The following is a 24,097-nucleotide window of genomic DNA, read 5'->3' as shown; positions in this document are numbered from 1 at the left end:
TCTTGAGCTCAGGTAATTTACCCGCCTCCGCCTCCCAGAGTGCTAGGATGACAGGCATGAGTCACTGTGCCTGGCCTACCCAATGCAAAGTGTTTTAAGCAAAAAGCAAATCAGGACAGGACTTGATTGAGGCACTCATGCCTTCTTTTCCCCATCTCTCAGTTCTGCTTCTCCTGGCCAACTCCATTCTCCATCAGGCTTTCCACTGGTGGTGATAAGATGGTAACTGCAATCTCAGATTGTCATTGTTTCCAGATCTTATAGCTCCCAGCCAAAGCCTGGAAGTAATATCTACCATCTTTGGTGAAGGTTTAGGGATGGAATCAGTTTTACTAAAAGCATATGGACTAAGAGTGGGGCAGACATGGATGTAAGGCATGAAAAACAATTCTTCCAGGAACTTAATAGCTATTTGTTGGTTGGTTGTTTGGAGTAGCTCACATCTACGAATAGTTCTGTGCCTTATTCAGTAAAGTAATGCAAAAAAAAAAACATGCTATAATTAATGTTCCTTAAGAAAGAGTATTTGCTGCGTTCTAGTTTACTGAAAGTAGCTTGATGGGCTTTTCTTGGGAAACTGACTACTCATAAGTAAGTAATAATGTCAGAGACTGAAAGATGTGATATAACAAGTGGATAGAGGGTGGTGTGGGGCCTCCCTTCTCTCTGCTCTGTGTGCATACCTCATTTACTTATATTTATATTATTATCTCACCTTGTTATTATTTTTTTCTTGTTTTTTCCCCTCTCCCTGCTACCATGAGAGAGGACTTTTGTCTTTGCATTCTCAGAGAATGTGGAAGATTCTCAAATAAATACTTGTAATAAAAGTAAGAAAGAACCTTGGCTTGGGGAACCCAGTACCTTGGACTTCACTCGGTCCTGGATCTGCAACTAAATAGCTATGTGATCATGGTTAATCCCCTTGGCTTCTCTCGGCTCTGGCTCTCACATCTGTCCAGCAAAGGTTTTTAAGGGTCCTCCCTTTACTAAGTTTGTAGAAAGAAAAACCAGCAAGGTAAGGAGCAAGATTTGGCAGGGCATTTGGGCATTTTGTTTCCTGGGGAACTGTTTTGAGAGGGGTTGATTACTGTTATGATAAGAAGTCTTGGTAAGAGATATGGAGGGCAGAGCCTGGATGAAAGCCTCAATTGTATTCTTATATAACACTCCCTAGATAGGTACAGGAATTAATATTCCTGAGATGGCTGCGGTGACATCATATGTTTGTGAAAAGGCTAAAAGCAGGTGAGGCAGATTTGGTGGAAAAAGACTGGCAGTCAGGCCAGGTTCCCAATGGGGATCACAGGCTGATCTCATGCTCTGCACGATGGCGACAGAACCTGTGGGAGTCGCTGCTCCTGCTCCCTGGGTGCCGGCACATCAAGGAGAAGGAAAGGACATGACTATGTGACTGTCCTGAAGGATTACAGCTTTTTTCCTCAGCCCATTTTCCCCTTAAAAATGTAGGATTCATGACTTAGAGAATATTCCTCAAGGAGATGAATTTTGAAGGGGAGGCGGCGCCTGTGGCTCAGTCGGTAGGGCGCCGGCCCCATATACCGAGGGTGGCAGGTTCAAACCCGGCCCCGGCCAAACTGCAACCAAAAAATAGCCGGGCGTTGTGGCGGGCGCCTGTAGTCCCAGCTACTCGGGAGGCTGAGGCAAGAGAATCGCTTAAGCCCAGGAGTTGGAGGTTGCTGTGAGCTGGGGGAGGCCACGGCACTCTACCCAGAGCCATAAAGTGAGACTCTGTCTCTACAAAAAAATTAAAAAAAAAAAAAAGAATTTTGAAGGGGAGAAGAAAGGGGATAGTATCTCTAGACTGAAAGCAGTAGACTGAACTAAATCTGCCTTGCTGCCTGTACTTTGCTGATTGGTGAATTCCCCGGGTGTTCTCTGAAGTGAGTACAGTTTTCAGAGGACTGCCTCACCTGGATTGGCAAGTGTTACAATTTCCGGTCTGCACAATTATCAGTGTGGCAGGACTCTGTCTTTGTTAAATGATCAGTAGTCTACAGAGGCTGTTTTTCCCACCAGTTACATCCTTACTATGACCCTTCAGCATCTTTCTAAAAAGGAAATTAAAAGCATCTTTCTAAATCCTAGGACAGGTGTAGCCAGCATCTCAGCTGTGGCCAAACATGAACAAGCAGGCAGCATTTCCCAGGAGAAGATTTCTTGGGTGTGTCTGCTGATCCTGGATTTGAACTCACGCATAAAAACATTCCTTGCCAGTTTTTGATCTGACTGACACCCTTTGGAAATGATGGGATGGTAATCTGCCAATAGAGTTTAATGTCATGGCCAACCCCGCTGTCCAGAGGGGCAGCTTCCAAGATTTGCTTTAGGAATATTCAGTGCAGAACTGCTTTAACCCATATAAATGGAGAAATGGAAAGTAGGAATTCATGCCTCCTTTTGATATTTGTTTCTTGGGTTATTTTTCCCTAACCTGGCAAATCATGCTCAAAAAATACACTATTTGGTAGGGTGACAGTTTTGTAATCTATTTTTTGTGAGATATAATTCATATGCCATAAAATTCATTCTTTTAAAATGTACAATTCATAGCTAGATATCATGGCAGGCACCTGTAGTTCCAGGTTGATGGCTTTTCTTGGGAAACTGACTACTCGTAAGTAAGTAATAATGTCAGAGACTGAAAGATGTCATAGGCTCTATTGGGAGCCTTTGTGGCTAGCCAGGCAATTCTTTCAACTCAGGAGGCTGAAGCAGGGGAATGAGTGGAGTCTAGGATTTTGAGGCTGCTGTGAGCTAGGCTGATGCCATGACACTGTAGCCCAATGCAACAGAGTGAGACTCTGTCTAAAAAAAAAAAAAATATATATATATATATATATATACAATTCAATTTTTAAAAATATATTCACAAGGTTGCACAGCCATCACCAATATCCTAGATTCAAAGCATTGGGGTTAAATTTTGTCTTGACTCTTTTGAATGTAATATCAATCATAAGTCAACTCTGATTTTCAGGAAACATTTAAAAACCTACCAGGCATGTTGGCTCACTCCTGTAATCCCAACACTTTGGAAGGCTGAGGCAGGAAGCTCACTTGAGGCCACGAGTTCGAGACCAGTCTGGTCAACATTGCAAGTCCTGTCTCTATAAAAAATTTAAAAAAATTTAATTTTTAAAATTAAATTAAATGGATGTGGTGGTACCTGTCTATAGTCCTAGCTACCCAGGAGGCTGAGGAGGGAGAATCCCTTGAGCCCAGGAATTTAAGGTCACAGTGAGCCATAACTGCACCACTGCACTCTCTAGCCTGGGTGAGAGACATTATTCAATGTCTCTGACATTATTACTTACCTGTGAGTAGTCAGTTTCCCAAGAAAAGCCCATCAATCCAAAAAATACACCTTAAAAACAATAATTAAAACTTTGGTCCCTCTTGTAAGGGAAGCTTCACGTTTTATTCAAGTACCATTTTATAAAAACATAATAGAAAAAAGAGTTGGAGGACACAGAACTTTGGTTTGTTACTTGATTTCTTTTCTTTCTGCTATGGATGATTTTTGAATAGGTCTTCAGGTCGGGTCTTATTACCATGGTTTTGTTATAACAAGGAATATTCAAAGCAGAAACAATAAGACTTTCTGTGCTCTCTTGTTCTTACCTTCTACATGTCAAGCCATGCTGCGTTATTGCAGGGATTAGGCCTGTCTCATTCCCCTTTGTCACTATTACTTAGCACAGGCCCTGCCATACAGGAGAGGCTCAGTAAGATTTGCTGAGTAAATGGGCTGTATTGGGAGCCTTTGTGGATAGCCAGGCAATTCTTTCATACCCCTGAGATACAGTTGCTTCTAGAATGTGAGAGCTTGACTTCTTCCCATGCAGTTCTAGGGAAGGAACCTAGAAGGACCCCATTATCTCCATTGCTCTCAGGAACGGTCATCCAACTGCAAACTGGATTTGTAAAGCCTTCTTGAGGCTTCTTCGCATAGTGAAAACATGATGTAGGCGATGCGAATGTTTTGGTGTACACACATGTGTACATGCATGCTCACCTCAGCTCACAAAGGAATGTGAGGAATTTCTATATGTTTTTATAAATTGCCCCTTTCTTCTTAGTCTTTGGCTTCTTGGTAGGTCAGGGTGCAAAGGGGCCTCCAGCTTGGGCACATGGCCCACGCATGCTGGCACTCAGTGGCCTATTGTTTCCTGCCTCTTATGTGCATGGACAGAGGACTGGGGCTGGCATAGCTGCCTTCTTGGGGACCAGTGTTTATATCTGTTGCAGCAGCAGCAAAGCCTGAGGCAGCACATTCTGCCCTGGACAGAGCAGCTGTTCTGTCTTGGAGCAGTGGGCCCAAGGCTGGGAGTGGTTAGAGTCTCCCTCAAATGTGTGGTTGCTCTGAGGATGGTGGGAAGGGAGGCTTCTTCTTCGAGGTGGGTAGTGGGGGAGGGGAGAGGCTAGTGGTGTCATATCACAAAGAAACCACAGTGGCAGGTGGTATCTATTAGCTGAGCTTCTTCTTTTCCTGGATCAGGGGTGGAGATATCACTTTCTCTCTTTCTCTGTTCTCTGGGCTTACTGGCAGACCTCAGGGTGTGCTCACAGGATAAGAAAAGCACTTCCTCCACAGCTGCTCTATAGAGTAGATCTAGGAAGCAGGGAAAGGATCCACTCTGGTTATGGACAAGCTGAAACATGGCTAGCTAATTATTCAATGGGCTAGTCCATATTTGTATCTGGGACCCTGAATCACCCACCCCTCTGCTGGAAGATGGAAAAACCTATTCCAGTAGGGAGCCATAATCACTCTGATTTTCCCAGAAATATCATCAGAGACTCCAACCTGGTATTCTATTGTTCTTGTTTGTGTTTCCCTGCCCCACTGTCAACCTCTTTGACAAGTCAGACAAGCCTTAATTTAGCTCCAACCCTACTTATACCTAATTGTTGACCCTTTTGTGAATTACAGTAGAACCTCCATAGTTGACCACCTCCTTAAGTTGACCTAATTTTCACAGGTCAGACATGCACCATGTGTATGTGTCAGTATAGTAGGCCTAATTCCTTATGTTGGCTACCACCTATGTTGACCAGATTCAGTCCCTTGGTGGTCCACTTACAAAGGTCCTACTGTACTTAATGAGTCTTACTGGTTTCTTGTCTGTGCAATCAGGATAATTGAGGCTACCTTATAGACTAGTTGGGGGAATTAAATGAGATGATGTAAATAAAGGCTCAGAAAACACATGCTCCCTTCCCTTCAAGGGTCACAGAGCAGGTGCCTGACGGTGGGATGCAGTTTTTGCTGCACTGCCCACTCATTGAGGCACTTGAGAAAGTCAGGGTGGAAATCTATCCTGGCTGGATGTGCCTGGGGCTTCTCGGATTAAATCACATATCTCAGAAGCCTCTTATGAAGTGCTTGTTTCTTGGACAAAACAACTCTAGAGTGGTCTACTTGTAGAACTTTATGGTTTTCATGAGACTTTGGTGAGGCCTCTCTTTTTTTGGTGGGGGGTGGGGCATGCAATCTCCATGTTCCCTTCTGCTGCCCCAGTTTTAAGATTACTGAGGCAAACTCATAAGTGAATTATAGGCAACTCAGAGGGGACTGACAGCCCTACTGCCCATCCACATCCTCTGTACACCTGTCACTGATTGGATACCTGGACAGCATTTTACCCTATGAGGCTCTGATTCTTATTTAGTGGACAAGTTGTAAGTAATATCAATGAGCATTTTGAGTGCTCTCTCTACCCACAGGCTGCCCACTCAATGGCTACTCCTGCCAGCTTTTCAGTAATTCATAGAAAGGGGACAGATGCCTCCAGGAATAGTCTCAAAAAGGGCTGTTACCTTTAAGAGACCCAGAAATCCCTGGCAAGGACCAGATGCTTGACATGACCTCTGCACATCTTCAGCCCCAACACCTTTGTAATCAGACTCCATAAAACCCAGAACAAGAGAGCTTTGATGAGTGATGAGGTAGGCAGCTTTTCTGCACAGCCTTCTGTCTGCTTGAAACAATCTTTCCGTGCTCAGTTTCAGTTCAGGTGAGGTTACTGCAGGGCTGGTTGGCACTGGTGATTGGCAAGAGAGAGGCGTGAAGGAAAAGAGGGTGAGAACTGCACATATAGATCACCTAAGATCATCAGGACCATATACTCATGCTACACACTGTTATCTATAAAAACAGAAACAAAAATGTAGATAGCCATAGATTATAGACGCGCAACTAGCCCAAGGCAAAGCTACATGCACCACTTACTCATCCTCATTGCTTCTTGAGAGGAGTGATTGTAAGTCTTTCAGCATCTTGGACCCAATCTTGGATTTGCCTCTGATTTATTTACAGTTCAGATGAAAACTCTAGACACCTCCAGCTCCTGTAACCAAGCATTACATAGCATGGACAGAAGAAAATGTTAACAACTGTATTATTCAGGAATGAATTTGGAACATGCATAAGGAAAGACGTAATGTAGGTTCTCGTTCTCCCTGAGATTGTAGTCACTGTCCCATCCTAATGCACTTGAGCTGAGCAGGCTTGCAGGGGAAAGAGATGAAAGAAATGCCTGCATTCTGACTCAGATGCCGATTGGAACATAGCTTCGGCAGGATACACACTGCAGGCCTCTCTGAGCTGTAAAGCAGTCTAGCTTTGACAGACTGCCTCCTCTGAGTATCAGGTCTCTTGTCAGTAATAAATGCAGTGTTGCATTCGAGGCAGGTCTGGTTGCACCTGAAGTTACCATTGCTGCAGTTCCAAGGAGACAGTGTTTGCTAGCCTTGTGCAAGGACTCTGGCCAGCTAGAAATCTTCAAGTTAAAACATAATCAGAAATAATTCCTGTTGTGACACTGTAAAAGGTCTTTGGCATCCATGAGAGATAAGACTGATATTTGTAAGTAAAAAAAAATATCTCTTTCCAAATCAACTTCTCGAAGATTGATTTACATTTTGTGTTATTGCAAACTGTGAAATCTGATTGACAGATGCCTTGCTTACCTGGAAGTCCTGGTTCTTGTCTTATTCTTGACTGCTGCCGTTTGACCTTAGCAGGTCCCTTTCTACCTCCATTAAAAAATACCCTTGCCCTCACCCTACTTCATGAAGATATTATAAAACATTTTGAAATGATGGGAAATATAGGAGTCAGTCAGAGTTTGAATCCCAGATCTGCCACTTAACAGTATAACTTCTTCGTGACTCAGTTTTCTCATCTTTAAAATGGGAATAAAGTAGTATCTACCTCAATAGGGTGGTTGGGAGATAATTTATTTGGGCCCTCTGTTAGAACAGAACTGAAATTCTGGTAGTGTGCAGAAATACTGTAAATTGCTCACTGAATAAATAATAATAAATTGAACTCTGAATATTTTTACGTGGTATGTCTAATAAGCAGCATCTCCAAATGATTCAGCAGATTCCTAGTTCACAGTATTCTTCAATTGCAGTAAGAATTGGTGGAATTTTGGAGGTGGGTCACCTTATATGGTCAGTTTAGGCTTTAGGCTTTTTTATTAAGGGCTTCGAATTCCCCAGACCACAGGAAGCAAGTAAATAGAAAGTGGGTGAATGTTGATGTTTATGGTGTTCATTTAGGGCTGTCTGACTGTTTTCCCTTGTTTTTGTTGCAGAGATCCGTGCTCAGCTCACAGAGCAGATGAAATGCCTGGACCAGCAGTGTGAGCTCCGTGTGCAGCTGTTACAGGACCTCCAGGACTTCTTCAGAAAGAAGGCTGAGATTGAGATGGACTATTCCCGCAACCTGGAGAAGCTGGCCGAGCGCTTCCTGGCCAAGACGCGCAGCACCAAGGACCAGCAATTCAAGTAGGGGCTCTGCGGCTATTACTCTTAGAGATACTGGGAGTGGGGTCTGGGGTGGGGTGTGCCACTTAGATCTGCTTGGATTCATGAGCTGCTGATGTCAAATTGGTTGGAAGCCCTCAAGGGCTTCTCCTTTTCCAGATGAGTCTCATGTGCCCTTCAACATCCTGGGGAGATCAGAGTAGATGATAAACCACTAATAATGGCAGCAAACATTTTTATAGCTCTTTTTATTGCCAGCTATGGTTCTAAGGGCTTTTCATATATGATAGCTCACTTCCTGGCCACAACAACTCTGTGAGTTGGTTACTGTCATTATCTTCAATTTATACGTGAGGAATTGGAGCCATAAAAAGGTTAAGAAACTCCTGGGAGGCTGAGGCAAGAGGATTGCTTGTGCCCAAGAATTTGAAGTTGCTGTGAGCTATGTCTTGGCACTCTACCTAGGGCGACAGAGTGAGACTCTGGCTCAAAAACAAAAGAAGGTTAAGAAACTTAACTCAAGTTGTCTCTCTCTCTCTCTCTCTCACACACACACACACACACACACACACACTTCCTTAGTAAATAGAGCTGGAATTCAAATCCAAGCAGTCTGGCTCCAGGGTCTATACTTTTTACCATTTCACCAAACTGTCTTTAGCCAGAGCAAATGAATCGTAGTGTAGTCATACATCTAAATCCCTGCCTAGGTAGTTGCTAAGGTCAAATTCTTTTGCATTTACAATATTTATACAACTGCCCTTCATACTCTTCCCATTGCTATTGCCCTAGTTTAGATCATCATCTTTTTCCTAAATGATTACAAGACTTAGTGTATTATCTATAGCAGAGATTTTCAATTTTGGCTACACATTAGAATTCCATGGAGAACTTTTAAAAAAATACAGAAATCTGGGCCCCACTCCAGACCAATTAAATGATAATCTTTGGGAGTAAAGCCTGGGTAATAGGATGGTATAAAAGCGTCCCAGGTGATTCTAGTGAACAGCCAGCATTGAGGACCACAGTCTGCAGTTTCTCCCCACTCCCCATCTGCTCCACTATGATCAGATTTAGTCTTCCTGGAACACACAGGGGATCAGGCAGTCTCTCTCTGCAAAACTTTCTATGGGTCCCCATTGTTAATGTTCTTTTCTTTCTTTCTTTTTTTTTTTTTTGAGATAGAGTCTCACTATGTCGCCTGGGTAGAGTGATGTAGCGTCACAGCACACAGCAACCTCAAACTCTTGGGCTTAAGCAATTCTCTTGCCTCAGCCTCCCAGTAGCTGGGACTACAGGCTCCTGCCACAGCGCCTGGCTATTTTCTTGTTATTGTCATTGTTGTTCAGTGGGCCCTGGTTGGGTTCAAACCCACCAGCCCTGGTGCATGTGGCCTGCACCCTAATGTTCTTGATACTTAAGTTGTAGTCTCCCTGTGTCAGCATCATCTGGAATGTTAGAAATGCAGAATCTCAGGCTCCATCTGAGACCTACTGTAACAAGATGCTCAGGTGATTTGTGTGCACACTGCCGTTTGAGAAGTGCTGCTCTCTTCACAAAGATGCATTTTTCATTGTTTGGTCTTCAGGCCCCTTGTATCTGACCTCAACAATATTTCCAACTTTATTTCCCACTTTTGTTCCAGTGTACCTAAGCCAAACAGAACATTCACTCCAGTGGGCCCTTGGCATCTTTGCGATCATATGCCCATTCTTTGTATCTCTGCATGTCTGAGACATACCCATGTCTTCAGACCCAGTTCAGATGCTCTCTGTCCCAAGACACATTCCTGATTCTCCAGAAGAAAAATTGTTCTCCAGCTTGTGAATTCTTGCAGCATTACACTTGTTCTTCTCTTAGGGCACTCGGCACTGTCTATTATCTTCCCAGAGAGTACTTATAAGTTTGTCTGATTCATCGTCCAGTGTTTCACAGTGCCTAGCATAATATTTAGTATATAGTAGATGCTCACTAAATATTGTGGCATGAGTAAGTGAATGAATAAAGCATGTCTTATTTCCCCTATTTTCTATCTTTGCTCATTGACCTTCTAATACAAGATACAAATTATTCTTTGTAAGCCATCTCTGAGCATTGATTATGGAGGGTAAGATTGAGGAGACCATGATACTCTCAAAATAAGCCAGAATGAGAATATCCTCCAGATGTTTTCTCTTGAGTCTCTTATCTTTCCCAAGTCCTATTCTTTTTATGATAAGAGAATCATCTGATAATAAAATGTTATTTTAGTATGTGATAAATACTTAGGGGAGAAATCATTTACCTTAAACAAATGATTTAAAGTTACGTTTATTGTGTTGGTAACCTCCTCCTAAGTTTAAAATAGCATGTGATTTTAGTATTGTGTCATATTATCAGCTTAAGGACGTATTTATTACAAATTAGGTTCATATGTGTTAATCTCTAAATCATTTGTATTGCTCTGATTAAGATCACATACAAGGAGCAGGGTATTTTCCCCAAGGCTGGAAGAATAAATTTTCCTTCTGATAAAGTTAGTACCTAGCATCATTTTTGTCTTAAATAACCAGTGAGTATTTATTTCAGTATTGTATAAAGTATTGGAAGATACAAGAAAAGTTCACTCTGTGTTTCCATACCTGGTTAGGGGGAAATAATTTTGCATATAGGAAGCAATCAGAGGATAGAGCAATAATGATCTCACTAAGAGATTGTTGGTATTATGTAGAATATAGATATGATAAGAAGTCAGAAAGAAATTATCAGAGATAGATAAAGGATCTGGGATAGTCAGGTAAGCCTTCGTGAAACGAGTGGGATTTAGGTTAGATTTTCAAGGTAGATTTGTACAGAAGAACAGCACAGCATGTTTAGGTGAGAGGAGGCAGGAATGTTTGGTGAAGGTGGTGTAAGGGCTGGTATAGGGTCCAGCTTCATTAAGGGAAAGGTTCTTAACAACTAATATTCACTCTGTTCATCCAACTGATATTCATTGCACATTCCCTGAACTTTTTCATTGTACCTTGAGATAACAGGGAACAAGTACTGTCTCTTCCACATAGTACTTAACAATAGAACAAGGAAATAGGCATCAAACAAGCGCACAATTAGATATATAATTTAAAGTTGTGGTAAGTTTAGTGGAAGGAGAGTACAAGGTGGCACAGAATCCTAGAGGAAGGGAACTTCTCCACTCCTTTGACCATCACTTTGTGGCTGGTTTATTGCAGTAGCTCCTGTCTAATCTTATCCTGAGTAACAATCTACTTCTTCAATAAACCCCTTTTAAATACTTACTGAGTACTGTGCTCTGTACTAATTCCAATGAGGACTAATGTAAGCTTCAGAAATCCTGGTTATCAAGGAAAAGAGACATGTAAAAAATATAATGTGAAAAGGGCTTTGGTAGAGACATGAAAACTCAGATATTTCCAAAAGCGGTGGGAAATAAGGTTACATAAAGCAAATGGACTCTAAATCATGGCTCTTTGACAGCAAGCAGAGAAGTTCAGATTTGATGTGATGATAGCATGAGAGTGAGCCCTCTGGGTTCTTGCATAGGGAGAGAGACATGAAGAAAAATATGGTAGAAGAGTGAATTTTTATGCCAGAGAATGATAGGGTGGAGGGTTTGGGGATAATCCACACGCAATGTGCAAAAAAAGAATGGAGAGGAAGGAATGCATTCAAGAGGCATTCAGGAAACTAGACAGGACTGGATAGATAACTGATTGAGTAAAAACTTAACAGTCAGAGGTGACCCAGTGCCTCTAACCTAACAACCTGGAAGAAGGATGGTGGTGGCATCCAGGATAGAAGTGGGCGTGCGGAGGGAAGACCTGTTGAATGGTGACCTTACTTTGGCCATGTTGGGTTTGGGGCAGTGTGAGGACTTCAGGTATGCAGGTAGAGAAGTTGTACAGCTGAGGTAAGAGGTTATAACTGGGGATAGCTAGCAGAATGTTCAATATAAGGTGATGATGGAAGATAAAAAGTGTATGAACTTAGAGAAGAGGAGAAGAACAAAGAGCTAAATCCAGGGCCTGAGGCTTGGGGGACACCCAGTGTTAGGGAACAGTAAAAGTTACTGCCAAGAGAAGTAAAAGTTACTGGGCGAGGGGAGAGAGTTGGGTTTTATTTTTGGTTTTGGTGGAGTAGAAAGTACAGTAGGCTAGTGTTGTCTGGTGGAACTAGAAATGTTTGAAGTAGAAGATCTGTAAAAGTTAATCACAAGAATTTCTTATTGCTAACATCTTTCATTCACATGTAAGGCGTTGCTGTCTGTATAGGTCAGAAATGGCTACATGGTAGCAATTTCATGTGGTCCAGCCTAGTAGAAGAGATGAGACATAAGCGCAAATGCACTTTGCCAGATGATGAGAAGGTCAGTAAGAGAGGTCCATGCAACATCCTACTTTCACACATAATTCCTAAAAATGTACATGAAAGTCAAATGGTTGAATGTCTAACTACAGTTTTACATGGAGTAGATAGGTTCTATCATTATTAATATGAGCATACATATGAAATTCTGAATACCTTACCTGATGTATTTCCAGCATTTATTTACACCTTGTCTTTAATTTTCTTCTTTTTTCCACAACTAAACTCACCACCTGCCTGCGTAAGTCCAGTGAGCATGGAAAAAGCTGACAGTTGCTGCCTTTGTCCCATTAATACAGTGATAAGACTTCTCAGGGCAACACTAGTAAACATGACTTTTATTTTTCTATTTCCCACTCATTCCTATATTGCAAAAGTAACCGAGTATTCAGGTGTTTGCATAGTACCAGCATTGCTGTCCAGAGACAACCAAGCTGCTATAACTAAACTAGCACTTGGCAGACAGCATTAGTAGACCATGTTTGAAACATTTGTTTACAACTGAGAAGTTGACATTTTGGCACGGGAAAGGCATTTTAGGCATGTCTGATTTGGTCAAGATATAGGTTTGGCTGATATAATAGGCCCCAAGTAATAATAATGGCTCATATAAGATAGAGATTGTTTTCTCTCTTGTGTAATAGTCTGGATGTTAGCCACCCTTGGCTGTGTCAGACTCCTTAGTCCATCCCTAGAGTGTTGTCCTTTTTTGTATGAAACAAGATGGCTCACTGCTATCATGTTCCCATTCCAGCCAGCGGGAAAGGCAACAGGGCAAGGGGCAGGTTCATCCTTACTGTATAAGGTGTGGCCTGGAGGGGGCACATACATCTCTTCAACTACGTCCAGCTGTCCAGAATTTAGTCACATGGTTATACTGAGCTGCAAGGGAGGCTGGGGAAGGTAGTTAATATTTTGGGTGATAATTGAGTTCCCATTAATATGGAAGAAGGGGAAACATATTAGCAGACAGTGAGCAGCATCTGCCATGTTGTCCCTGTGTAGCGTATGGAAGGACAGGTTTATGAAAGACCATGGCTGCCCATCCATACAGAGTGCCACAGGTACACCAAGAAGAGAGATTTATTTTGGTTGGGGCCTGGGGAGGGCTTTGTGGAGGTAAAGTTCAATGGATGGGAAATGGAAAATAAAAATGCCAATCCAGGTATTGGTCCTATAAGCTTAATACAATTGAGACTTTATGCAGAAATTGTAGAAAGATGGGGAAGGAAGAATTTTAGGCAGAGGGAGCAGTGTTAGTAAAGGCAAACAGAGCTGAGAAAAACAAGACTGGTGGATAACGTGTCTGATTTGCTGAAGAACAAGAATTATAAATGTGATGGTGAAATAAACCTGAAAAAGGTGGTAGGAGCAGAAGATTACAGAGATCTATGAATGCCAGGCTACAGGGTTTGCGCTTTATTCTGTAAACATAGGGGAACCATATAGTTTTTGATAGTTTTGAGCAAGGAACATAATTATGGCCATGCTTTGAAAAGGTAACTATGGCAACTATCCACATATGATCAATTGGCATGGAGAGGCTGGAAGGAGGAGGACCTGTTAACAAAGATGGCAGTCCAGTGGTGAGGTTAATGTGAGCCCAAACTGAAGTCGTGCCCTTGGAAATAGACAAAATGGGGTCAAATGTGAGGGCAAGACTCAATTGAAGTCAGAGAAGGTGGGACAGAGAAAGGGCTCTTGGTTTCCTAGGTCTCTGGAGTGAGAATTGTATTGTATTTTTATTCAGCCGGTGAACTATATCCTCGATTTTGCTGACTCTAGGATTGGTCCCAGAATAGTTCATTCTCTGCCCAGAGCGTCTCAGCGGGCACTCATCACCTCCCCTGGAGCTGTAGCAGCTGTTGGCCCAGCAATGCCATGAATTTGTTTCCTTGTGCTGCCAGGAGAGCAGCTGCCAGCGGCAGCTCTGGACAGACGAGTCTCAGGGACGTGGAAACTATTCAGCTTGGGATGGGGCAGGTTGGCTGTGGCTGAAGTTGGTCCACATGGATGCATCCCACCTTTTCCAGGCCACTTTCTCACCCTGGCTGGGTTTCAGCCACTCATACTGGGCTAGCTTGGGTATTTTGTTACGGTTTTAAGAGACTGCATTTAGGAATAAATGTTGCTGAACTGCCTTTTTCGTCTTCTCTTGGGTGACTTCTTCCCCGGGAATCCACCTCCCTATCGCCCTTTGGCTTTGCTGCCTATTCTGCTTCACTCTGCTCACCTTTTGTCCTCTCCCACACTGTGCTCAGTGCAGACATCCTCATTAAAGCCCACACAGCTCAGACTCTGCTGCAAAGTCTGACCCTGTGGTTCTCTCTCGCCTCTCCCCACCCCCACCAGGGAAAGGGAGATGCTATAGATAGAACTAGAGTGGTTATTTGATTCTACCTCATTCTGCCTAAGATAGGTAACATGGCTTCCCTCATCCTGGTGAATTGAGGCAGGACCCTGTTAATGTCTGAAATTCTGTTGGCCTGGTTTGATTAAGAGCAGTTAGAAAGTATCATGTGAGGGTAGGAAGCCTTCCTAGGGAAGATGTTCTAGCATTTTCTTTGGCTCCTTGAAGGGCATAAATGTATTCCTATTTGTTGCTGAGCCTTTGATTGTCTCTTTTAAATGGAATCTGTGTTAATATTGCCCAGCAGGACTCTAATTGATAATGCGTTGGCTGTTGGGTTTTTTTTTTTTTTTTTACACACAGATTTGCTGTAAATTACCTTTCAGTCCTTAGCTCACTTGGTTTTGATCTCCTACTTTTAATAGCTCATTTCTTGCTTTCATTTTGAGGTTGCTTTTTTTCCCTTCTGCTGAGTTTTTGAAGGAGTACTTCTACATTGCTATCCCGCTGTGATCCTTACAGAGACTTCATGCTATTTTACAACCCACTGTCAATATCTTTTTTTTCTTTCAGGGTTTCCTTCTCCTCAGCAAATATTTGGTGAACATTTTAAAGGTACTATTTATTCTACACTCTTAGAGGAGAGAAATCCAAAGTAGTAAAAGTAGTAATTCTTTCCTACATGAATTTATAATCTAGTCACAAATAAAATGTGAATACAAGAACACAAATCTTTGGTATAAGACTGTTCGTGCTAAGTACCAAGTATGTGCTACATAAGAGCTGATGCTCAGTTGGATCCTCAGGGAACTTCAGTGAGGAAGTGGTATCTGAGCCAAGGCTGGTTCTAGCAAGTTATCATTGAGGTACAATGGTAGACTGGTTTGGTTGGGGGAACAAGCGTATATAGAGGAATAGGCCAGCGTAGGTAGGACTATGCTATGTATTTTGGAGGGCCTTAACCATTGACCAAGAGATTTGGCTCTGTGCAGTAGACACTGGAAACCAGTGAAGGTTTAAATAGGTTAGTGTCCAAGCTTAGGTATGAACTCTGCTTAAAGGAAGATCTACCTGATGGTAGTTTGCTAAATGACAAGAAACTTGAGATGGGGAAACAAATTGCTGCAGTAGATAATAAGGATCTAAATTAGGGTGGGATGATAAGAATGAAAAGAATAGGAATTTATCCTTCCATTCATTTAGCAAATATGTATTATGCTCTTACCATGTGCCAGACACATTCCAGGCAAGACAGATACCGCCCCCTGTACTCCTAGAGTGTACACCATTCTAATCCTGGAAGAATCTACAGGAATTGCTGACTAATAGGATTCAGGTTTCTTTTTTCTTTTTTTTTTTATTAGATCATAATTGTGTTATCATTACTGCATTTATGGGGTACATTGTGCTGATTTTATATACAATTTGGAATGTTTACATCAAACTGGTTAACAGTATTCACCTCACTTATTGGTTGTGTTTAGACATTTATGCTTTGCTATTAATACATTTGGGTGATGCCTCTGACTCAGTGGGTAGGGCATTGGCCCCATATACTGAGGGTGGCAGGTTCAAACCTGGCCCCGGCCAAACTGCAATAACAACAACAACAAATAATAATAATAATAATATATTTGACATGTACCCTTGCAATTTGCACAGTAGGTGAGGTCCCACCAATTACCCTCCCTCCACCCGTCTACCCCCTCCCCTCCTGAGAATTTTCTTTTGGACTTGAGTGACTGGTAAATTAATGATGCCTTTAAGAGAAATACAGAAGTTAGGAGAAGAAATCATTTCTGAAGGACTAGAATATGAGAAATTTGGTTTGGAGATGTTAAGCTTAAAATACTGCATGGATACTGAAGCCGAAATTTCAATACTTACCAGAAAATCAATGACTGTATTCAGGGCTAAAGAGAAGTCTTGGCTATTAGTAGAGATGTAGGCATGTTCATAGGTAGGTGATGGTTGAGGCTATGGAAATATTGTGATTTCCACAGTAAGTGTTTAGAAGGAGAAAAAGGGGAAAATTCTTTGTCTTGTCTGTAGTACTCAGATCATATGTACAAAGGGACAAAAGGGTTTTAAAAGATGTATTTGTTTGTATATCAATCAGTACACATTTTGGGGACCTAATTATGTGCCAGGTATTGAGCTAGGTACTATGTCTAGAGAGGAACAGGTGATATTCTATTCTTACTAACATTAAATTAACAATATATCAAGGAGGTACATGTGGAAAGTAAATCTGCTGATTTGGTAAACATTCAACCTGCAATACTCCTTTCAGTGGGAGGTTAGATACACAATTAATTAAAGAGAAATTCTTGTAGAGTCTATGTTCTTGGCCTTAGGCCCAGTATTTGAATGTGCACTGTCTCTGTAGTCACATAATCTACTACCAATGGATTTCTTTTCCCAAGTTAAGTTGTTCATCAGTCTCACAGGATAGCATTGAGTTGCAAAGCACAGAGTAAGTTGGCCATGGAGAATAGTGTCTCCATGGTTGCAAATCAGCAAAGGGTGGAGAATCAGAAAGTTCCTCTTTGAGTATGGGGTGACCCCAAAGAGGGAAGTAGGAGGAAACATCAAGCTGCCAGAAGGGAGAACCCCTGACTTCCTGGGACCAGTGAATCATTCATTCATTTGGACATGTTTAAGAGATATTTGTTCCCTTAGGAAAGATTTTGCCCAGATGCAGCATCTGGTGTTGAGCAAGGGTTGGCTTTTCTTCCCCATGGCTTAAGCTGCCTTTATTTAGAAATTAATGGAAAGTTCCTTGGTGTGTTTTTCATGGGCCCAGTCCATATAGACGTCTGATGGTAGTTGGGTCCTTTTTGAAGGAAGAGTTGGGAGGACTTCTCACATGTGGATAAGGCAAGGTGGAACAGACACCAGAAGGTTGCTGGGAAATCAGCAAGATAGGGTGGTTGCCAGACTTTGGAACAGAGGAAGGGTTTAGTTGAAAGCTCATTGGGAAGCTCTGTGACTTAGCAGAAAAAGCTCAGAGCTTTGAGCCAGACAAATTTGGGTCTGAATCCTCTCTCTTCTAGTCATAGCTATGTCTCCTTGAACAAGTCACTTAACCTTTTAGCCTCAATTTTCTTATCAATGAAATGTGGAGAGTGATACTTTAAAGCAGTGGTTCTCAACCTTCCTAATGCCGCAACCCTTTAATACAGTTCCTCATGTTGTGGTGAACCCCAACCATAAAATTATTTTTGAAATAATTTTATTTCAAAAGGGTCGCGGCATTAGGAAGGTTGAGAACCACTGCTTTAAAGGCTGGTAAAGCACTAGGCTAGTGTCTATGACCTAGTAGACATTCAATAAATTGTAGCTGATAGAATTATCATCACCACAGGAGAAGTAAACATGATAGTTAAGGTCACAGATTCTCAAACCAGATTTCCTGGGGCCACAATCCTGGATTTTCTCACTTACTAGCTATGTGATTTTAGCTGAAGATTCTTAATTGCCTCAGTTTCCTTATTTGCAAAATGAGAATAATAACAATACCTATCTCATAGAATTGTTATGCTAGTTAAGTGAATTAATATATATGAATCTCTTATGACAATGTTTGGGCATATATTAAATTTATTTTTTTATTTTTATTTTTAATTTTATTTTAGAGATAGGGTCTTGTTCTATTACCCAGGTTGGAGGGCAGGAGCATAATCATAGTTCACTAAAGCCTTAACTCCTAGGCTTAAGGGATCCTCCTGCCTCCATCCCAAGTAGCTGGGACTATAGGCAGGTACATACCACCATGCCCAGCTACTTTTTAATTTTTTTTGGTAGAGATGGTGTCTCACTATGTTCCAGGCTGGTTTTGAACTCCTGGACCTCAAACAATCCTCCCTTCTTGGCCTCCCAAATTGCTGGCATTATAGGCATTGAGTTTCCACGCCCAGCCAGCACATAGTAAATTTAAAGAGTAGCTATCATTATTGTTATCCTTGGTAGTTAGGACTTAGCGCAAATACATTAGTAAAACACCAGTAGATTTGATTCATTAGTTATTTCCTGTGCAGAGTTAAGTATTCCTAAGCCTGACTAGGTAATATCATGTCCATCTCCATTTTCTTCAGAGACTCCTGTGGGTCCTCATGAATGACAGTTCATCCTTCTCCCTGGGTTTATGGTGTGGCTACATTATGCAGGACTTAAGCACTATGTGACTCTGTGTAATTGTATGGTCACTTCTTATAAAAACTCACTAGTTGTGTTTTGTCTTATAAGATGTCATGTAGTTCAACCTTGGTGTGTTAGATCAAGGCTCACAATCATCAAGAGGTGGCTAATTGTCATGCAGCCACCCTCTGCTTTCCTTGTCCTCTTGGAGTCAGTAGTTAGCCCTGTTGCCCAGTGGTTGACTTTCTATAAAGATATATCCAAGGGTGCCAAAAAGTACGCATATTTTAAAAAAGGAAAAAACTGTATTAAGATTATAATTCTCAAGTCATGTTTGACTTCTGCATTTATAAGCGGCGTTCACCGTGACTTGTGTTCATCTTTTGTTATTGGTATGTATTGAGTATTATAATTTTAATGCAGTTTTTTCCCTTCTTAAAATATGTATCCTCTTTTTGGCATCTTCTATAGTGTCTCAATTTTGACTTGTATGGATAACAAAAGGCCCATCTTAGTAAGCCTCCTGGAGTATCTACCATCGAGACCAGCAGATCAGTGCAGTACAAATCTCAGTCATGGACAGAGCAGAATGTGGTTTACTAGGTTGTTTGTCACATGAGGCTGGAAGGTCTTTATATCATCCTTTTAGGGTAGGGAATAGGAAGAGGGTAGGTCAGAAGCAAAAGAGGCTTTTATGAGCAATTGGGAGGATGTTGGAGACTCCCGAGAGTTTCCTGTGTCTCCTAGGATCTCCGCTGGAATGTCAGCAGGCTGTACCTCAGGCTTTTGGCTCCATGGAGCAAAGACAGTGGTACCATATCCCTTGACAACAGTGCTGAGGCATGGGGAGCTTTAGTATTCATTTTCTCTGCTCCTGTAAGCCCCATAATCATTTCATAGTAGACACAGGAAGCAATGTGCTTCCTGCTTCTACCAGGCAACATGTTCTTGGGATCTTTAATTCTCAGAATTTGCAGCCAATTAAATGAATTTACTTTGATCCAGTTCCCTTTTCAAGGCAAAAGCCATGTCTCTTATTGGGAGCTGAGTGTGTTAAGTGGGAGGGCTTACAAGAAGAAATGACAGGCTCTACCATACAAACTTTTAACTTTTATAATTGAACTGGGGAAAATCAGATAGGCTGAGAGAGAATAATAATGACACATGTGCACAGGATTTTAAAAAGAGGATGCCATTTAACGTAGGTTCTAATAGTCACTGGGAAGAGAAGGAAGGTAAGCGTGCTCAGGAGGGAGTGCTTGGTTTAGTTATGGAAAGGCTAAGGATAGCAGTTATGATCTCAATTAGATTTGGTCCCAAATGAACTGAAGACTTTAATATCTAATTCCTGCATTGCGCTGAAGTATCACATTGTGAGGGGAAACAGAGTCATGTGGGAGGGACTCAGTATTAATGAAGGATTTAGATGGAAGGAGAAAAAAGAAGAGTTTGGGTTTTTCAAACTTGAAACAGGATCATCTTTGCTGCTGACGCCTGCGTATACATCCCCACTATCATTGCCCCTGGCTTTTAAATTCAGGGAGGATCAATGAGCACATTCTGCTTCTTAATATATTTTGGGTACAGCTGGTTAAAGAACCAGGATTAGAAAATGAATCGAACAAACTAGGATTATCTTCAACGGTAGGATGCTGAGCTGTGTTTGCCAGTTCCTGTTTCAGCAGTCGGGACAGGGCATTCTTGCATGAAATTCAGACACCCCTCCCTGGCAGCCTCTGTGTTAAAGTAGAGGTTGCAGAACAAGTCTGGCAGCTCGCAGCCTGAACCCTTGTAAACAACAGATGTTCATAACTACATTGTAGGGTGGGGGCAGGGGTTACTGTTGATGCTTGAAATTCTTTGAATTTATAGGCAGCATCTCAGGGATTTAGCAAAAGGAGGATGTTGTACAGAATTGACTGTGCAGTGTACAGGTGGAAATGATGCCTCAGATGAATTCCTTGGAAGACAAGGCTATTGAGTGGACTCTGAATTGAAAGTGAGGAAGGCAGGCCCAGTGAAGAAAGGCGTCGTTTCCTAGGTGTATTGACTTCCTGCCCTCTTCCCCGTCCCATGCCCTATTTCATACCTGGACTGGATTTGTCAGCCTCCTCCTTACTTCTCTTTTCTCTGGTAATGGGGGAAAATGTGTACTTTTTCATACTGCAGAGTCCTATATACGTGTGTGTGGACACATGGGCAGGTGCATAGCGCATGCTCTTCTATTAGCACCTCCTGAAGGAAGTAATTAAGGTTTTTATACTAATTAATGAGATATAATGGCTTTGTCATGGATTCTAACCTTATTTTTGTACTTTCTCTGTTAATTTTGCCAGATCTCCATTATATCAGTAAATGGAGACGGGAGAAGATGATACGGCTTGCAGAGACCTGAGTGCTGCCTCTTCTTTATCTCCTAGTCCCCAAGCACACATAATGAGTTTCTGGCCAGATGATGAGTGTTTAGGAAACCGTCTACCTTACAATATAGTTCAGGGAAGCCATAAGGGAAAGAAAGCAAAACATCTTTAGTAGACTTCCTTGGCACCAAAATAATGAAGACTTTATTAAGGTTTTCACCTTTAATCAAATGAGAAAAGCAATTTATCAGGCCAGGGCATGTTTTTAAGCCACTCTAATCAGCCAGCAGCAACTGACTTGAAAATCTTATCACGTTATTTTGGGAACTAAGAACATCTTTGTATTATTATTATTTCCCTGGAAAACAAGTTCATTACTGTCCATTTTGTCCATTAGTATAGAAAGTTTCAGGGAACACTAAACCTGGTATGTGAGGTTCACTTATTCTATCAGCAGACATTTATTGAACTTTTATTCTATGTCAAGAAAGAATAAGCTACCATTTTAGTTCATGGAAGTTACCATTTAATTAAAATATTTTAAGTTTGTTTATGTATGCATGTGTTACTTGTAATAAGGCATAGAATTCAAGGTCGAGGAGCCAGAATTATTGAGTGACAAGTGACCCTTTTAGACATCTTTTTTACATGTGATTCAGTAATAAACACTTAGCTTCATCCTCATTATCGACAATGACCAGCAGATTCTGTGGCAAGCTTGAGGGTCACAGAGAGGCCTAGGACTTAGCTCCTGCCCTTAAGAAGCGTATGGCGTTCTGTGAAAAACAGAAGGTTTATACATACTGGCATATACTCACTGCCAAAGAAGAGATGGGAGAAATGATTTTGTTCTTCTCCAGAATGGAATTTTTAAATGTTTAAAGAAAAGGCCAGGTGCTGTGGCTTATGCTTGTAATCCTAACACTTTGGGGGGCTAAGGTGGGTGGATTGCTTGAGCTTAGGAGTTCAAGACCAGCCTGAGCAAGAGTGAGACCACCCCCCCCATCTCTACTAAAAATAGAAAAATTAGCTGGGCATTGTGGCAGATTCCTATAGTCTAAGCAACTTGGGAGTCAGAGGCAAGAAGATTGCTTGAGCCCAAACATTTGAGGTTGCTGTGAGCTATGGGACCATGGCACTCAACCCCAGGGCAACTGAGTGAGACTCTGTCTTCAAAAAAAAGAAAAAAAAACCAAAAAATGTTTAAAGAACAATTGCAGGAATAGTACAAAGAACTTCCGTATATTACTATTTTATCCAGATTACTCCAAAATGTCAACGTTAATACATTTGATTTATGCTTCTTTCTCTTTCCATACACAAATCCATGCACATACACTTTTTTCCTGAACATACTTGAGAGTAAGTTGCAGAGATGGTGCCCTTTTATCCATGCATCCTTTAGGGTGTATTTTCTAAAAATAAGGATGTTCTCTTACACAATATAGCCATCAAAATCAGGACATAAAAATCGATATAATAATACATGTATTATCTAATCCATAGACATTAAAATGTTTTCCAAAAATATTCTTTTTGACAAAAGAAAGCTTAAGATTATGCATCTCATTTAGTTGTGTTATCTCTTTAGTTTCCTTTAATGTGGAATGATTTCAAAGTCTTTCTTTGTATTTCATGATATTGACAATTTTTTTGACCTTTCAGTAGAATGTAGAATGTCCCTTAAGTTGATGTTTCTGGTAGTTTCTAATATTTCCTTATGATTAGATTCAATTTATGCCCTTTAGACGGTAATACCATAAAAGTAATGGGCTCAAGCAATCATTTTGCCTCAGCCCCCCAAGTTGCTGGGATTACTGGCTCATGCCTGGCTAACTTTTTTTTTTTTTTAGAGATGGAATCTCATTATATTCTTTTCTCCATCACATCAAGAGGCACTTGCTGATGCTGTCCCATTGCTAGTGATGATCATTTGGTTAAAGAGGTGTCTGCCTGGGACGGTGCCTGTGGCTCAAAGGAGTAGAGCGCCAGCCCCATATGCCAGAGGTGGCGGGTTCAAACCCAGCCCTGGCCAAAAACTGCAAAAAAAAAAAAAAAAAGAGGTGTCTGCCAGATTTCTCCACTGTAAAGCTATTTTATTCTATGCTTTATAGAATAGTAATAACACTTAGCTTCAGTAATAAACACTTAGCTTCATCCTCATTATCAACAATGATGTAATATACTGCAACAATGATGTAATATAATATACTGTGGATAGATACTTAGAGATCATGCAAATATTGAGTTACTCTTCAGCCCTTATACTTCAATGAATTTTAGCATTCACTAGTAATTCTTGGTTGAATCAATTGTTACTATCATGATTACCAAATAATCATCTTTCTAGCTCCCATCATTCCTTCTACATTTATCAGTTGGAATTCTATTATAAAAGGAAGAGTTTTTCCATTTCCCCCAGTTTTTTGGACTAATTTTTTGTTTACATTAATGTGGATTTTGTATTCAATAGTTATAATCCTTTCCCATCTTTATTTTAATGTTTACATTGTCCCAGATTTGGCAAATAGAGTCCCTTTTAGATGGCTTCTGTATTCTGTTTTTTTCTTTTTTAAGAGATGAGGTCTCACTCTGTTGCCTAGCGTGGAGTGCAATGCCATGATTGTCACTCATGGCAGCCTCTAACTCCTGGGCTCAAGTAATCTTCTTACATCAGCCTCCTGAGTTGTTGGGGACTACAGGTCCCTGCCTAGCTAATTATTATTATTTTTTTAAGGGACAGGATTTCACCATGTTGCCTTGACTGGTCTCAAATTCCTGGCCTCAAAGCGATCCTCCTACCTTGGCCTCCTAGAGTGCTGGCATTACAGGCATGAGGCCCAACCTCCTGGGTCTTTTTGCTATGTCCCCATCGTTCTTTGGGTACTTCTTTTCTTTCTGGCACAATAAGATGGTCTAGGTTTATTTGCTTTAGCTCATAAGTTGGCCATTTCTTCAGAGTGCCTTGGTTGCCTTTAGTGGGGAATGGTATTTAAAAACTGTGGGTACAAAGTGTATTCTTTATTATTGGAGTGCCGTTATTTATAGTCCTTCTTCACAGACCAGAGGTCATAGATAGATG

At 41.3% G+C, this 24,097-nt stretch overlaps 1 protein-coding gene across 6 annotated transcripts in view; it reads left to right on the top strand.

Moving 5' to 3' along the window:
- Positions 1–24,097, top strand: part of SRGAP2 (SLIT-ROBO Rho GTPase activating protein 2) — a 270,004-nt gene that overhangs the window by 107,209 nt on the left and 138,698 nt on the right. For all 6 annotated transcript variants that reach the window (XM_053605449.1, XM_053605448.1, XM_053605450.1 and 3 more), the window contains exon 3: positions 7,629–7,821. In XM_053605449.1, coding sequence (XP_053461424.1) covers positions 7,629–7,821 — 193 coding nt within the window. The remainder of the gene's footprint in view (positions 1–7,628; positions 7,822–24,097) is intronic.

This window comes from Nycticebus coucang, chromosome 10 (assembly GCF_027406575.1).
Source record: "Nycticebus coucang isolate mNycCou1 chromosome 10, mNycCou1.pri, whole genome shotgun sequence".
NCBI lineage: Eukaryota > Metazoa > Chordata > Mammalia > Primates > Lorisidae > Nycticebus > Nycticebus coucang.
Note: the sequence above shows the minus strand (reverse complement) of the source record. Positions and strands in the feature narration are given on the sequence as shown.